Source organism: Populus trichocarpa, chromosome 18 (genome assembly GCF_000002775.5).
Source record: "Populus trichocarpa isolate Nisqually-1 chromosome 18, P.trichocarpa_v4.1, whole genome shotgun sequence".
Taxonomy (NCBI): Eukaryota; Viridiplantae; Streptophyta; class Magnoliopsida; order Malpighiales; family Salicaceae; genus Populus; species Populus trichocarpa.
The window spans coordinates 12,558,165-12,574,047 of record NC_037302.2 but is presented as its reverse complement, the minus strand read 5'-3'; the positions used below and the strand labels follow the sequence as shown (position 1 = coordinate 12,574,047).

At 36.4% G+C, this 15,883-nt stretch overlaps 2 protein-coding genes across 4 annotated transcripts; one reads left to right on the top strand and one right to left on the bottom strand.

The window, feature by feature from the left end:
- Window positions 1-3,077: 3,077 nt before the first annotated feature.
- On the top strand, window positions 3,078-10,224 carry LOC7489444 (probable WRKY transcription factor 32). 2 transcript variants are annotated; one of them, XM_024590287.2, is made up of 5 exons: window positions 3,078-3,628; window positions 3,706-3,755; window positions 4,835-5,538; window positions 5,657-5,812; window positions 8,979-10,224. In XM_024590287.2, exons 1-5 carry the CDS (start codon window positions 3,331-3,333, stop codon window positions 9,340-9,342), a joined length of 1,572 nt encoding a protein of 523 aa, XP_024446055.1. In that variant the 5' UTR covers window positions 3,078-3,330; the 3' UTR covers window positions 9,343-10,224. The 2 variants fall into 2 exon arrangements, with proteins under 2 accessions (XP_024446055.1, XP_024446053.1); XM_024590285.2 differs by having other exon boundaries at window positions 3,228-3,628; window positions 3,694-3,755.
- A 517-nt stretch (window positions 10,225-10,741) lies between these two features.
- On the bottom strand, window positions 10,742-15,795 carry LOC7493396 (uncharacterized). 2 transcript variants are annotated; one of them, XR_002979134.2, is made up of 6 exons: window positions 14,441-15,795; window positions 12,933-12,990; window positions 12,738-12,821; window positions 12,442-12,583; window positions 11,303-11,737; window positions 10,742-11,008 (listed from the first exon to the last, which is right to left on the bottom strand). XR_002979134.2 is itself a non-coding variant. In XM_024590663.2 (5 exons), the coding sequence occupies exons 1-5, from the start codon at window positions 14,934-14,936 to the stop codon at window positions 11,375-11,377; spliced, it is 1,143 nt and encodes a 380-aa protein (XP_024446431.1). In that variant the 5' UTR covers window positions 14,937-15,795; the 3' UTR covers window positions 11,149-11,374. The 2 variants fall into 2 exon arrangements, 1 of the variants encoding a protein (XP_024446431.1); XM_024590663.2 differs by lacking the exon at window positions 10,742-11,008 and having other exon boundaries at window positions 11,149-11,737.
- Window positions 15,796-15,883: the final 88 nt, after the last annotated feature.

The following is a 15,883-nucleotide window of genomic DNA, read 5'->3' as shown; positions in this document are numbered from 1 at the left end:
CTGCTGCCTGCTGCATTGCTTCTGCTGCTGAGTGTACTAAAATCAAGTTTGTAACCTGTTATAAAATGTTTGGATTGATTACAGGACTGATTTGAATTGATTCTTGAATAATCCTCGTGATACTAATAATCCTCTTGATGCTAATGATATTAATGAATGCTTGAGGAATGATGAGGAAGATGAAGGGAATGAAGCTGGTTTTAGTTTACATGACACACCAGCAGATTGTTTGTTTTAAGTTTGTTAATTATTAGTTAATGAAAAGTTATTTTAAATTATGTATGACTTTTATTTGAACCATGTATTTTAAGATGTTTGAACTATGTATGAATTTTTATTTGAAGGCTTGAAATATGTATGAATTTTTATTTGAAGCATGTTTTTTAAGGTGCTTGAACTATGCATGAATTTTTATTTGAAGCATGAATTTTTTTTAATGTATTTTAAAATTCCTTACGATTTTACGATCCGTTTTTACGATCCGAGTTTGTGGGCGGCTTTCCGTGCCGTGTTAAAATCGCGATTTTAACAACCTTGCTCTCACTTCTAGTAACTAATTAATTAATTTCAAAAAACTAAAGAATCTAATTTAGAATTAACTCTATCTAAATTTTTGGGAATCGCATGCTAGTAAGTAAAAAATAACCCTCCGTTGAAGGTAAAAGTTAAATCTATCTTAAAAAATTTATGAGATTCGGATGCTAAAAAAGTAAAAATAAGCCCTTCATTGAGAGAAAAAACTCAACTCGACTAGATATAATTGTCCCCTGGCCCATGAAGTCTCACAATTAATTGAACAAATTTTATTTAATATACATATAAAACATTCCCTTTTCCATTAAGCTCTTCATGCGAAGGCAATTAATGCTGGCAAAAACTAGAAATGTCCCATCTTGTTGGAGCACCATGCTCCCTACATTCCAGCCATGGCATGTGATCATTTCTTTTCTCCCTCAACCATGAATGTACTCAATCATGTTGTCATGTCCCCTGTAATTATTTTAAAGCAATTATACTGTATTCTGATCTCATCCGTCCATATCTTCCACTCTTCTCCTCATAGACACATGGACGGCTTAGATTCATACAAATACCATGATATAGCAACAAAAACAGGCAGAATAATACATTTATAATCATTGGGATTCTGCTCCTTCCATCTTTTATCATCTGGGATTTGAAATTAAAAGCCTGTGGCGTTTTCTCTCTAGATAAAAACAAGGTGGTGCACTTTTCACATATTCACATATATTGTGAATGTGCTGTACATTTCTTTTTCTTTTTTTTTAGTCAACAAACTTTTATTTTTGACAATTTAACCCTGAATTGAAAGACAATGGCTTATGATCTCAAAATGAAAAAAACCTCACAAAATGGATGGTGTGTCTAGAGTTTGCAAAAAAATACTCTTTGATCCTTCATCTTTACAAATAATATAATTTAGGCCCCTTTGGGTGTCTAAGGTTTAATTTTGATTCAAAACTTTGTTTTTCTTATATTTTAGTCATTGATTAGAAAGAGAGACTCATCGGATTTCAATGTTAGAAATAAAAAATCATTGTTGACAATAATTTCGGGCACCATAATTGTCGAACTTGATACCAATGGGTTCTATTCAATGAGAGAGGTTTCACTTGGGTGTTTTTAAACCTTAAGATTGTCTAAAAAACTAGGTCTAATCTTAGAAGTTTTTTTTGTTTTGGGTTGATTTCGGTTTTTGTGTGGTTTTGTTATGGCTATTTATGGGTTTATCAAGGTGTTTAGGGTCTTTTCTAGGTGTTTTTAGTAAAACAAAAGGGTTAAAAATTGAGTTTATAAGCCAAAAAACCAAAAGTCCTGATTTTTCAACCACTATAATGCTCGAAATCTAGGGAATTCTAGATGACGTGTCGTGTGTTTTTTTTCAAAAACATTTGGGATGGATGACATGTTAAGCCAAAATCTAAAGAATTCCAGACGACGTGTCATCTGTTTTATTTTTCAAAACATTTAAGACAAATTTTTGAACTATCGCTTCAATTTGTTTTTCCTTTAAATTCAGTCCATGTTCTTTTGATTATTATTTGTTTTATTTGAAATGATTTATAAAATTGATTTTTTTTCAATTTTATTCTCTTTTTTTTTCATATGTTATATTTAGTCATCATTCTTTTGATCGATATTTGTCTTGTTTTGAATCATTTTCTGAATTGAATTTATTTTTTAATTTCATCCCTTAACATTTTATTTCATTTTATTTTAATGTCAGATTTAGTCCTTATTTTTTTAATTGCTATTTGTTTTACTTTGATAAATTTTTTAGATTGAATTTTTTTTTTAATTTCATTCTTCAATATTACATTGATTGAGAAATAAGCTTTTTGGCTGAACTTGAGTCTAGAATTTCACGGACTTAGGATTTGGAAATTCACAGTTCAAGAGATTTGTTTGGGCGTGATTGTTTTTTTTTCTTTTTTTATGCTCATATTTTTTCAATTAAATCCTTTAATGTTTATTTACTTCTTAAATTTCATCTCTAATTCTTTTATAACTCTTAAATTTGGTTTTAAATTTAATCCAACCCAAGGTCAATTAATACTCAATCAAGGCTCAACTAGAAAGAAAATAAAGGAAGAAAAAAAAATCAAATTGTCCAACCAGCTTAGCTTATTGTATTCATATCCATTATCTAGATCGTAAATTTAACATATTAACCCCAGGTCAATACAATGCATCTATTTATTTTTATTTCATTCTCTAAATTTGTTTTAGGACTCCATCCTCTATCAATATGTTATTTCATATTTAAGTTAGAACTAAGTTAAGGTTAAAACAATGACTGAATAATTTTTTTTTAGCCGTATCACAATTTGAATAGATCAACCAATTCATTCTTGTGCTGCGAGATTGAATAAGTTACCCTAATTTTTTTTATATTTATTATCAAATATAATAATTGAATATAATGCTCACAGATTTTTTTCTAATGCAATAATTAACTTTTCATTTTGTCCGTAGAAAAGCACGGATAGTTGATCACTATAGTTATATAGTAGTCAAAGAAGGGCATCAAGAGACGGCCACCCGCCGTTAAGAGAACCCGTCAAGTCATGATACGCTAAACGAATGGAGAAATGAACGGCGTTGGTTAGTCACACTCGCTTACCAAAAAAACCACCTGAGTCAATTGTAGTCAAAGACACATATACCCTCGCTAGCAAAGCAAAGCAACCCCATCGCTTTCCTATCTCTAAAAAAATCCGATACATCGGTCTCGGCTTTTAATTTCGGTACAAAATAAAAAAAGAAAAGAGGCAGTTGGAACTGTTTCCGAACTTTACTCAGTTGGCCATGGCAGAGAGTGAGAGCTTTGAAGCTCTCGCAGTACAAAATAAGGAACATAAAAGAGAAGGAAATGAACAAAACGACGGTGACTTTGTAGGAGAAGAGGAATTAGAAGGCGATTATAATGAGGAAGAAGAGGAGGAGGAGGAAGAGGAAGAGAAGGAGAGTCAACTCAGTGAGTTGCAGCAAATCGTGCCGAGTCCGCAGAAGGAGGAGCAGGTGAGGGAGGAGCAAGTGGAAACCCTAACGGTGGTGCCGCGGTCTTCCACGGAGATACTTCCGAAGGAGAATGATCAGTATTCAGGTAATTCTGTTTTATATATGTATGTATATATATATAGTGTTTTCTTTTTTTTGTAATTTCTGTAGATGATCTTGCAGGTTTGAAAGGAAATTCAGCGGCAGAGACGCACGTGGAAGCTGAATACAAGGTTAGGAGCTCAAGCTTATTTATTTATTTCATTTTCTTGCTTAGCAATTTGTGACACTTCAATTATTTATTTATTTTTTCTAGTTGGTAAATGGAAGTTTTAGAGTATTGATGCGTGATTTGTTGTTGTTGTTGGTGGTGGTCGTAGTTTTTTGTTCTAGGGTTTATGGAGTTGATGAAGTGATTTTGAGTGGGGGTTTAGGTTCTCTGAGTGGAAGTTATTGCTGTTACTGAAAGCTTAACATAGATGATTGAGTATCTCTTTAAGTTCACATGCCACTGATTGAAAGTTTCATTTTCGGGTCTTGTGGTTGTTTCAGAAACGAAAGGGGGAACACTTTGTTAGTTGGTAAATTCTGTGAAAAACAATCCACTTCCCGCAGTTAGAAAAAGAAAGAAGAAGAAGAAAAAGAGAGAGCCATTAACTTATAAAGTGCTGCTTTAAGGGTGGAATTGTGGATCTAATTAACCCTAAAAATAGGAGTGCTGTTCAATGGTTTTAGATTTATCAGTTTAACTTTTGGAAACCCATAAAAATGGTTCGAAATTGGGATAGTGCAAGCAGAACCCGAAAAACTAGAGCATTGAGATGAGAAAGGGGGCAAGTCAACTGCATGGGAAGTTGAATTTAAGCAAATGGTCAGACTGCAATGTGGAGGCAATGAAGTGTTCATAAATGTACGAAGAGACTTTATTAAACCTTGACTGACTTGCTTTTGCAAAGTTGAATTAATAGTTGTTTGGTGTCTTATGCTGCTTGTAACTCTTTGCATTGGGTAGTGAATATTGTCCAAGAAAGAAGAAAAAATGATTGTCCCTTTGTTGAAAATTCTCTCTGGAATAAAAGTGTGGAATCCAAATTGGATCACATACAAAACAATGTTTCTGAGGCAAGAACCTGGCTCACAATAAGTCAATGGGTGCACTTTATGCCTTTCCAATAAAGCACTGGGTGTATGCTCTTGTAAATTTCCCACAAGTGAGAACATTAGACCATATTCATAAACTTTTAGCTGCTTGGTACTATGTTTGTCAAATGAACAAATTTTTTAATTGTGCATTTTCTTTCATTTTTCATAGGAGCAAGTAGGGTTGTCGCACCAGGAAGTTTTGGGAAGTGTAGCAGACAAGAATTCTGGAGCCCAGACCCAAAATCAGCTTCAGCCTTCTGTATGTCCAACTTCCTTGTCAGAACTGTCACCAACTTCTGTTACACAACCTATCTCGTCTGCTCCAAGTCCAACTCCTCCTGTAAAAAAATTGTCTCCCCCAGAGGTTAAGAATGCATGTATATCAGAAGCAGGGAACCAAAGTTCTGCCGAGCTTAAGGCTCTCTATGTTCCTGTAGCGAAGACATCTATTCCAGATGGATACAACTGGCGTAAATATGGTCAGAAGCAAGTGAAGAGTCCTAGAGGTTCTCGAAGTTACTACAAGTGCACTTATTTTGACTGTTGTGCTAAAAAGATTGAATGTTCTGATCACTCAGGCCATGTGATTGAGATTGTTAATAAAGGAATGCACAGTCATGATCCACCTCGGAAGAATAAAAGCACAAGGAAAAGCAGGACTGGATTATCTGTTGGGCCTATTTTGCAGACCACTGTAACTGAGCATACTGTCAGAATGCTCAAAGACTCAGAACCTGCCACATTGTCAATTGAACTTGTACAAGAAACATCTGCAATATCCGAAAGAAAACGACAGAGTTCAAGCAGCTCAGATGAGAACAAGGAAACTCAAATAAAAGAGGAGAATACCAGTGAACCTGAGCCAAAACGAAGGCAATCTTTTCTGTGAACTTGGTTTCCTCAAACTTTAATTCTAAGTGATGTTAGCACTTTTTGCTATTCTTCTGTAAAGGCAGTGTTGGTGATAACGTTTTTTGCTCATTTCTGCCAGATTGAAGGGAAACTTAGAATGCTCAAAAGCTGTCCTTAAACCTGGAAAAAAACCTAAATTCGTCGTTCATGCAGCAGGTGATGTGGGGATCTCAGGTGATGGATATAGATGGCGGAAGTATGGACAGAAGATGGTGAAGGGAAATCCTCATCCCAGGTTCGGTTTTTATTTCTTGAATTTTCCATGTATGTTTGACAATTTTGACTTAATAAATCAATAACATCTTATCTTATGACAATGCTATGTAAAATCCAGTGTGATCTTGCATTGTAAAGTTTTAGTTTGTTATCTTTTTTTTTTTTTTGTAGTGCTTATGTTACTAGGTGCTCAGTTGGTTTGATGATGTGTGGTTGAACCCTTATAATATCACCATGTTTTTGTTCGTTGCTAGCAGACATTTTCTTGGCCAACAAGTAGCCAATTTCAGATGACATATACGTTGAGTTGCATTTAAATTTGGTAGATGTGAAATTATTTTCCAACCTATAAATACTGAAGCATGGCATACAGGATGTTTCTCGTAAACTCATGTCCTCTAGATCAGTATTTGTGGTAGTATATTCCTTGTAACATGACTGGTGCACTTACAATACTGAACAACCAAACGAAGATGCTAAGGTGTTTCCCACAATTATTTCAATAGGGCTGTCAAGAACGAATTTGGGACTTGTGCTATATTCAGCATCTCCGTCCCCTTGATGGCTTGATTGTATGATTGATATGCAGTGACAGTGCAGCGACTGCCTTTGGTGATTCTTTTGCTTCTTCCTCTTTTTTTCCTTTACTTTTCTTATTGGGGTAGGAGGAACGGGCACAAGGGGGGCCTGAAGTTCACTCTTGAGGATTAAGAAGTAGTGTTTGAGGTCCCTTTTTAGATTATCTGCAGAGTAAAGGGCAGTGGAGTTGTATTATGAGCCACTTTCAGATGCTAAATTTCGAGGTGAACCTGCCTGATTTTTTTTTCATGAGCTTTGAAAGTAAGGGGCTGTTTGACAAGATAGTTTCAAGGCTTAAAAATGTGATTTTTGAAGGTCTCATGCTTTGTGTGAACAACTGTTCTTCTAAGTGTTCAGATTGTGGATATAAAGTGAGGCAGATTCTCATGAGCACTGCTGTGATGGTGACTTGGTTCATCATCTTTGATGCTGTCCTATTGATAAGTTATAGGAGTTCTGACAGCTTGTGTTCCCTTTTTGTTGGTGGGGGGGGATGTGTTGGTTGCTAAGATCTGTTTTTTTATAGCTGCCATGGAAGCTTCAGATGGGTTCAAATATTATCTAAAGTAGGTAAAGGAATAACTGAACCCTTGATGTTTTAAGGGATGGAGTTGACTTATTCATATTCATGTACGTACTTTTGCACCCTGTATTGTTCCATTTTCTGCAGCCATATTGCCGTTTTCATATCTTCAAGTGCATTCATACTTGGGATAAAAGGGGGGGGGGGGGGGGGGGGGTTGGTTGGTATGTCTTCTGCTCTTTATGCACAATAGTGCTACTGGACATGGCTCAAGCTAGGCATGATCTTTGTCGGTTAATACTGTTTTGACCCACTCATTTTCTGTATGCTATTGTCATAGGTTGTATTGTCCTAGCTTATTCTAAAGTTTGAAAGTCCAAACACATCTTCAACCCTTGCTTGAATTACAAATTTAATGCCCTTAAAACTTGATGGTTGCCCTGATTCCTCGTCTAATCCAATTGGAGAGCACTCTTCATGGTAAAGCTCATTAGAGGCCTCAAAACCCATCCAAAACTCCCAGTTAGAAACTGAAATATGTAACTCAACTTGAATCAAGTAAGCCTCAATTCTAACTGGTTGATGGCACTTCTAATTCTGAAAAACGAAATGATACCTGGAAACCAAGAAGGAAAAGGGACACGCTTGAAAGTTGCTGAAGATGCTGAAAGCATTGTCTCTTGTAGGATTATGCCCCTTTTTATGATCTCATGGCATGCTTCCTTATATGCCAATTAAAGAGCAAGCCTCAAATATAACTAGTTCATGACTAACACCCTGCAAGGATTTCCAGTTCCCCGTCATTTATGTATTATGAGCAGTGAATACAGCATCATTTCATTTTAAGATGTCAAGAAGGTGGTTTTCTGGTGTTCAGATAGGTAAAATACAGCGACCTGTTGGCTTTAAGGTTTGGACTCCTATGTTCAAGTTACAAGTTGGTTCCCTGGCAGTAATTCATAGAGGATCTGGAACATCATGAGGGATATTGCTTCCTTAGTTTGACCTTTTTCATAAGGCTTCTCGTGGCTTTAAATGGGTAATTATGATGTGAATTTTCATTTCTTTAAATGAAGAGAAATATTTTTTAATTCATGCCTAGTTGGGACTCAGGCATAGACGTTTCCTCTCTTATTCTCAGCATTTGTTCCTTCTACAAAGGGCAAGATGATCTTCCTTAGTTCTCCCCTTGTTTTTTTCATTTGATACATTGTAATTTTTATATCGTGGATGTATTTCGGCCCACTCAATCCCTTCTTCACAAGATCAGCATCTTTAGCCTGCTCAAATAAAAACTCTATAAGAACCTTAGGTTTTCGGTCAACACTTGTGGCCTCAGCTATCTTTTTATGTAAATGTTAGAGGCACTTCCAATCGAACTTTTCCAAGAATCCAAGTTCAGAAACTTAGAAGGTACTTATTTTTAATATAAAATAGATGGTTTTTCATAGTTGGAAGAATAAAAAAAATTATGTACCTATTCTGGTAACTGATATCATTTCAGGGCTATAGTTTTTTCCTGTGAGAAAATATAATCACTAATCTTGCATGTTGACTTGAGTTGGTTTATCAATCAATAACAAGTCCAAGACTTCAATACTCACTGGGATTGTAATTAACTCTTAACCCTGCAACTGCATATCCTGCAATGCATGGCATGTGAGTGTCTTGTAAAGTAGGCATACGCCAGATAGAAACTGGTCCTGTGCTCATTTCCTCCAGATTATGACTTGTCTGTGCCTCTTGATGTACTTTTGAGTTAGCTTCCTGAATGCCACCTAGCTGCATGTGCTTTACAACATCGTTTTTGCATGCACATATCCATCCTGCTGTATTTAAAGGATTCTTTAGAGGAGGTGTTTTAGAGACTGATCAAGAATTTTTCTCGTGTTAGAATATTCACAGATGTGACTCTATGGAATCTCAACCTCATTGAACTGAGGGAGTAACTTCCAGGATAAAAACCAGTTCAAAAGCTTTACATTATGCGTTTCCTTCATTAATCTGAGTTATAACTTCCAAATATAAACTGGTTCATGCATCAAATCTTACTTGTGACCTATTGCTTGAATGAATTTTACAGGAACTATTATAGATGCACTTCAGCTGGGTGTCCTGTCCGAAAGCACATTGAAACAGCAGTGGATAACACAAATGCTCTCATTATAACATATAAGGGAGTACATGACCATGACATGCCTGTACCGAAGAAGCGACATGGCCCACCAAGTGCTCCACTTGTTGCTGCAGCTGCTCCTGCTTCCATGAGCAACTTGCCAATTAAGAAAGCCGATGCATTGCAAGGCCAAGTTACTTCAACCCAGTGGTCGGTTGGCAAGGAAGGCGAATTAAATGGTGAAACCCTTGATCTCGGGGGTGAGAAGGAGAAGGCAATAGAATCAGCTCGGACCCTTCTGAGCATTGGATTTGAAATCAAACCTTGCTGAAAATTTGAAAAGCCGAAGAGACCCCTTTCTGTCTAGGGTACAGTATAAAGATTACCAGGGGATGGCCATCATTTTATGAAAATCATGTAGCTCTCAAAATACATTACCAGGTTTGAGGATATCTTCTTTTTTTGTATCTATTTTTTCCCCCTTAACTTACCGTATTCCTGCAGTCATTCAGTAAGAGTTGTATATTTGGTATTGTACACCCTCCCAGCTCAGTTTGGAACAGGCTAATAGTAGTGGATAACAGAGAGTTGGTTGGCATCCATTTTTCCTTGTCTTGATTGGGACCCATTTCAATATCTCCATTTCTGGAGCAGCTTTCTCATTTTCCTGCCGTGGATCTCAGACTATTAAGAGAGGTAGGTGGCAGCTTTAAAGGTGCCGATTTGTTGAGTGATCGATCTGCTAGTTATTTATGGCATCGCTGGTCATTGGTCAATCAAGCACCCTGAGAACCAAAGCTTTTGCTGGGGTTCTAGCCCTAGTGGTAGACATGGTAGATGTGCCAATTTTAAGAGGTAATTGAGGAGCTAAGCATCGCATTGAAGGTTGCTGCAAAGGGGCGCCACACATCCATCCTTGATGAAATGGTTGTCACCGCTGAGCAATTAATGTCCAGCTGTATTATTTTGATTCGCTCGTTGTGTTGGCTGCATCCTTTGGGATTTCGATTTTGATTTTGCGTTGGTTTTGTCAATTTCCCCCATCTCAAGATCAATGTTCATTTGGGCTGCTTCGGCTCGGTTCATAAAGTCATGAGGCCCAACCAATTCCGTGTTAAATTTGCGAACTTCTAAGAAACTACATTTGTATTGCTCCCCAGAGGGTAGAGATGTTACTTCAGAAATGGTAACTCTAAAGTTGTGTTTGGTTTGAGATTGTGATGGTGGTTGTTTTTATTTAAAAATATATTAATATAATTTTTTTTTATTTTTTAAAATTTATTTTTAATATGAACATATTAAAATATTTGAAAATATTAAAATAATTAATTTTTTAAAAAAATATTTTTGAAATAAAAAAACAAACAAAATTAATTTTATAAAGAAGAAAGTATTAAGGATATTTTGTGGGTGTGTAAAAATTATATATAATGATAGGCTCAACACATTTTAAAACAAATATAAATTTTTAAAAAATAATAAAATCACAAATCCTAAAACTTGTCCCCCCCACCCCCTGATAATTTTTTCAAAAAATATAAAAAATAAGAATATATAGGAGTGGAAAACTTCAAAGATTTCCAAGACTAGGCCTCCACGTCATCAATTATAGTCTTAGTTTCTCCCCCAGACTGCGAGGATGGTATAAATTAGATCCAGGCATCTAAGAGATTATGCTTTTATTTTTTATCCGACAACAATGAAAAAAACCAATTTTCAAATCCTGTACAAGCTAAAAATCTATTTTTTATTTATTTTACATGCAATTTTTTTTTTTAATCACAACCACAAGATAAATCACACTAAGATATCCAAGGCCGTGTATCCATCAGTCATCACTTAATTTACTTTAAACATGAAACAGGTGTAACCTACAAACATGTCTTGTCCTAAGGGGACATCAAATTGTGTGCCCTTTAATGCCACCATTTCGAGTCGAACTGGACTGAATGGCTGAAAGTTTTTGAGCTGTCGAGCACCTGCTGAGGCTGTCCACCCTATGCATGCAAGATCATAAGCATGAATCAGAGGGTGCAATGTATGATACTGATAAATGGTAAATTCTGCTTCCTGATGTCCATGCTGGGATCAAGTGATGATATTCTAATTACTGGCTATTTTTACTGTACAAAAAATCAACATTAATTTTTTATGGCTTCACTCGAACAGGTCCCATCTACAGCACAATCATCAGTTGATTCAATTCGTTTTTAGTAATCTACAATCTAAGAATCCGTAGCATGCATAAGAATTCATTAAGATTTATACAAAAAAGACATCTCCACAGCTACCTGACGAGCAGCTGAGAATCAGTCACTAGGGCAAACTAGTCACTGAACCTGGAGCTCCATGTGCCGGCGGTGTCATTCTGAGGAGAAACTCAATTCATCAATAGCTATGGATATTTTCGATTCCATGACGTCGTTGGTTTTTATATCTTCAGACTTGATGCCATTTTCTACCTTCCCTTCTGCAGCGTCTAAACACTCCTGGAATCTGAAGCAACTAATGAGATGATCATTTGTTATCCCTGCCACCTGCATGAATGAGTAGATGACTGTGGGCCCCACACTGCGGAATCCTCTTCTTACAAGGTCCTTGCTTATTGCATCTGCTTTGGGAGTTTTCACGGGAACCTGTCGAGGATACCGGAATCTGCTAACTATAGGCTTGTAGTTCACAAAGCTCCAAATATACTTGTCAAATGACCCAAACTCATCAATGACCTGGCATCAACAAAACCTGTAAAAAGTTAGTGCAATCACAACTGACTTCAGTAACAAAGTTAAGTGGCTAATGACTGGAAGTCGAAGTCAGATAAATAAATTGTGAGTTACCGACCAGGCAAGCTGGCATCTTGAAGAAAACGAATAATTAGGTTGAATGAGCAACTCTCGAGGTAAGTTAAAGATACTAAAGTCAAGCTGTGTGGTTTTAAACTTGTAATATTATAGTTTGTCCTGTAAGCTTACCAAAGTCAAGCTGTATGGTTGTAATATTATAATTTGTCCAATAAGAATCATAAAAATTGCAGGGGAAATCATGACCACCACTCAACTACTTTTCACCAAACCAAACTGGTCAAATGATCATTAAGCTCACGTTGTGTGCCATTTGAATACTTTCACAAACAAGAGATCATGAGTGGTCCCCAATACGAATGCACTGATCCAATTAAGGTAATCAGCACCACGACATTGAAGCATAAACAAACCCAACTTGATGAAGAAAATGATGAGTTCTCCAAAAGCTATTTTGACACTTGGCTAAACTGAGGGTAACATAAAAAACCAGGATAAATTGGATTTACTTAGATAGCCAGTCTGATCTTTCAATCTTCCACAGATAAGAAAAATTTACAGTGCCCTATGCAAGTGAATGTTTCTGCTGCTCGGAATAAAAAAAGAGCTTAAAAAAAGCGAGAATCTACCTTAGATATTTGGCGTGCATTCTCAACAATAGCACGGAGCTTAAGTTCTGATAATAGGGAGGTTGCAGTGCTTCCAGGTGCAAGAATCTTCTTCTCATTAAATTTTGAGACAGCAATTGGATCAAAATCTGCAAAAACTTCCCTGCAAATGAAACTTGTTTATAAACTACATCTATCAATACAATTACTGCAAGAAGGAAGAGACTGCGAATGAAAGGACAAATGATGCGATGGTCAGAGTTTATTAATGAGCATATTAGCAGCTGAAAATAATGGAAGTTGAATAGGCAAAGTACCTAAAAATGTGCCTTTTGCTTAGAATAGCAGGCCAAGTAAGTTCAGCCAAAGCACCTGAAAGGACAAGAAGCTCAAACAACTTCCTGCATGAGGATAAAAGCATCAAGCAAACAGCCGTTAAAACAGATCATCTTACTAGGTATGGCAGATCTTTTAACAAGTAGACAGATGCAAACAATATTGCAATTACATACCTGTCATCATGTATTGGGACTCCCCATTCTTCATCATGGAAAGTGGCGTAACATGGATCTGGTTTCAATTTCAAAACGGATCAGCAATAAAATCCAAAATAAGCATAGCTAAAGCATGTGGACAATACTATTTAGCAAATTGACATGCTTGAGTAACACATGACACAACAATTCCAAAGTGACATTCATATACTTGGATTGCTACCTACATCAAACATGAAAATGAATCCAATCAATATTGACAAAAGCATGTGCACATTGTCGGTTTTTTTATTTATTTGCAATGATGATACAAGAAGGTAATTTCAATTTAACAGACTTGTGTATTCCTTTCTAACACCGACATAAATAAAAACATGGGAGGAGGTGTATTATACAACAGATGATACCTACATCAAACATGAAATTGAATCCAATCAATATTGATAAAAGCATGTGCACATTGCCTTTCATTTTTATTTTATTTTTATGCAATGATGAAACAAGAAGGTAATTTCAATTTAACAGACTTGTGAATTCCTTTCTAACACTAACATAAATAAAAACATGGGAGGAGGCGTATCATACAACAGAGAGGAAAAGAGAATGAAAAACCGCATAATTTTGTTATTTAAACAACATATTTACTCTCAAAACACAAAACTTAACGTACAAACATACAGTTAGGAATCCATGATTTTTCAACTTCCCAAAATCAGAAGAACTATATGCTCCACTTCATCTAATATTAAATAGTTCGTATTAAAAGGCAAGAGCTTGCAAATCTAGAGTGAACGATCCAAGTCAATGCACCAGAAAGAAGGAAAGTAAAAATGACTAGCTATGGGCCCTATAACTACATCAAAATCTTAAAATCTACAGCAGAGAGCACTTATCAAGCTATACAAAGTACTAGCAGCGTCAAAATTATAGTTGTTTTATTAACTCAGCAGTTGTTTTAGAACAATCCAAGAATGAATCAAGCCCAGTTTCAGCTGTTTTAGCTCAGTTCTTCAAGAATAACACTTCAGCCTCCAGTAGATAAAATGAGTTTCAACTGGGTAACTGAACCAGCTTTAATGAGGTCAATTCCAGGTAGAAATCTTGGGTACCTGAAAGTCTGGACCAACTTTCAGAAGCAACAATTGAGTAGAGCAGCAGGAAGCAGGGCTGCATTATTTATTCAATCATAATCATCGCATCTCATCTACAAGCCTCGCCTTGCAATGTAACTCTATATATGTATTAGAAAAAGCACTTCCAAAATAACCTTGATTTTTGTGCTGGGAACTTAGAAGGGCATGTAACACAGCACATACTTCAAAAATAAACTACCCAACCTATACCACATTCATAGGATTAAGCTTAAATGAATTCTCTGTTAGATTTTCTATACGGTTCAGAAACACAAACTAATAACAGTTAGTATATACAGCTTGCGAGGCTCTACTTATAATTAGTGGCAGTATTCAAATGTATCTTTCATGAAAATAAAAAAAAAATCTTAAATCTAAGATGCGAAAACATACCCGTATTTGGTGTCACCCAGGCACAGCTTTTCTTGGACTGTGAATCATCAGGAGATGGTGGAGATTCTAAACCCCCTTCAGAAACAAAACTTCTTGGCCTTAAAACGTACTGCTTCCTTCTAGTCCCTGCACTATTTGACCGAGTCAACCTCCCAGTAGATGCTCGGCTATGAAATGAATCAGTGGAGGCATCAGATGAACAAGAAGCATTTAGTGACAAATTGGAATGCAATAACAGCTCATGGCGGCGAAGCACTGAAGAAATATTGAGAGAATGTGATTTAGGGGATAAAGTACCGACAGCGGGCACTGTAAGGGTTTTCTTCTCTTCTCCTAATTTAACCTCCTCCGGTGATTTCTCAACCTTCCTCGATTGTTTTGAAACAGGTTTCCGCGCACTCAATGGTCCTGCCTTATTATTTCCAGTAGGTCCTAACACAGACCTGGCCTCAGAGTCAGCCACGTTCATTGACCTCACTCTTGGAGCTCCAGACATTGTTCCAAACACCTTTAATTTAACACAGTTTTTCAAGAGATCTTCACCTTGTTCCCTCAAAGCCACCCAAATTTCCAAATTTACCAAGCTCCCCTCAAATCCTCCTTAAATTAAACAAAATCACCCGGAACCCACCAAGAAAATTGACCGAGTCCCCCATTCAGCCAAACAACTGAAGCTCAAACCAGCACAAAACGCTTAAATATCACAACCCACTTCAGTTCTCCACTTCCAGTACCCACATTCACCAACCAAAACTTGAAGCTTCCAAAAAGATCATACTTTTTTTTAGCAAATTTATACTTCAACCACCACTAGGGTTCACTCAACTGAACCTCACATAAAAACACAAAAAAACCCTTTTAACTTTTTTCCCTCAAATCAACCCAAAAAACTTCCTTTTAAAAACAACCACCTTCAAAACACACAAAAATAGCTTCAACTATTCACCAAAGACAGGATTTTTATACACTACATAAAAAAACCCAAAAAACTACAAAAAGCCCTCCATTGTATATTCAAAACGAGCCTCGAAGCATAAAGATTCCATTCTGCATTGTTAAAAACGAGATGGAGAGAGAGAGAGAGAGAGAGAGAAATATACTGTTACCTCCTAAGAAAAGGTGGGTTTTTAAACTGTGTCGTTTCAGTCACCCCCCCACCACATGGTAAATAAGGCTGACACATTCCTCTACAAAGCTCGAGATTTTCTTTTCTTTTGTTTTTTCTCGAGAAAATGAAAGGGAAAGTTTCAGAGAAAATGTGAAGTATTACTACTGTAAGCGAATTGAAATTTCTCTCACTAGAGATTTTTAGAGAGAGAAGGAAAGAGCAAATGAGTGAAAGAGAGAGAATAAAGATTGGGGTTTCTTATTAGTTTTGTGAGGGAAGGAGGAATGTTGACCGGGACAGTCGGTTTAGGCCTGGTTTGGTACCGTAGTTTAAGT

Bases quoted from the DNA above. Each gene is read 5' to 3' on its own strand.
- LOC7493396 (XM_024590663.2), bottom strand. From the start codon at position 14,936: ATGTCTGGAGCTCCAAGAGTGAGGTCAATGAACGTGGCTGACTCTGAG. The intron at 12,822-12,932 runs GTATGTAATTGC...ATCCTCATGCAG, and splicing joins GTCCCAATACATGATGACAG to GAAGTTGTTTGAGCTTCTTG. The intron at 11,738-12,441 runs GTAGATTCTCGC...TGTTGATGCCAG, and splicing joins ATGCACGCCAAATATCTAAG to GTCATTGATGAGTTTGGGTC.
- LOC7489444 (XM_024590285.2), top strand. From the start codon at position 3,331: ATGGCAGAGAGTGAGAGCTTTGAAGCTCTCGCAGTACAAAATAAGGAA. The intron at 3,756-4,834 runs GTTAGGAGCTCA...CATTTTTCATAG, and splicing joins ACGTGGAAGCTGAATACAAG to GAGCAAGTAGGGTTGTCGCA. The intron at 5,539-5,656 runs GCAATCTTTTCT...CATTTCTGCCAG, and splicing joins GAACCTGAGCCAAAACGAAG to ATTGAAGGGAAACTTAGAAT.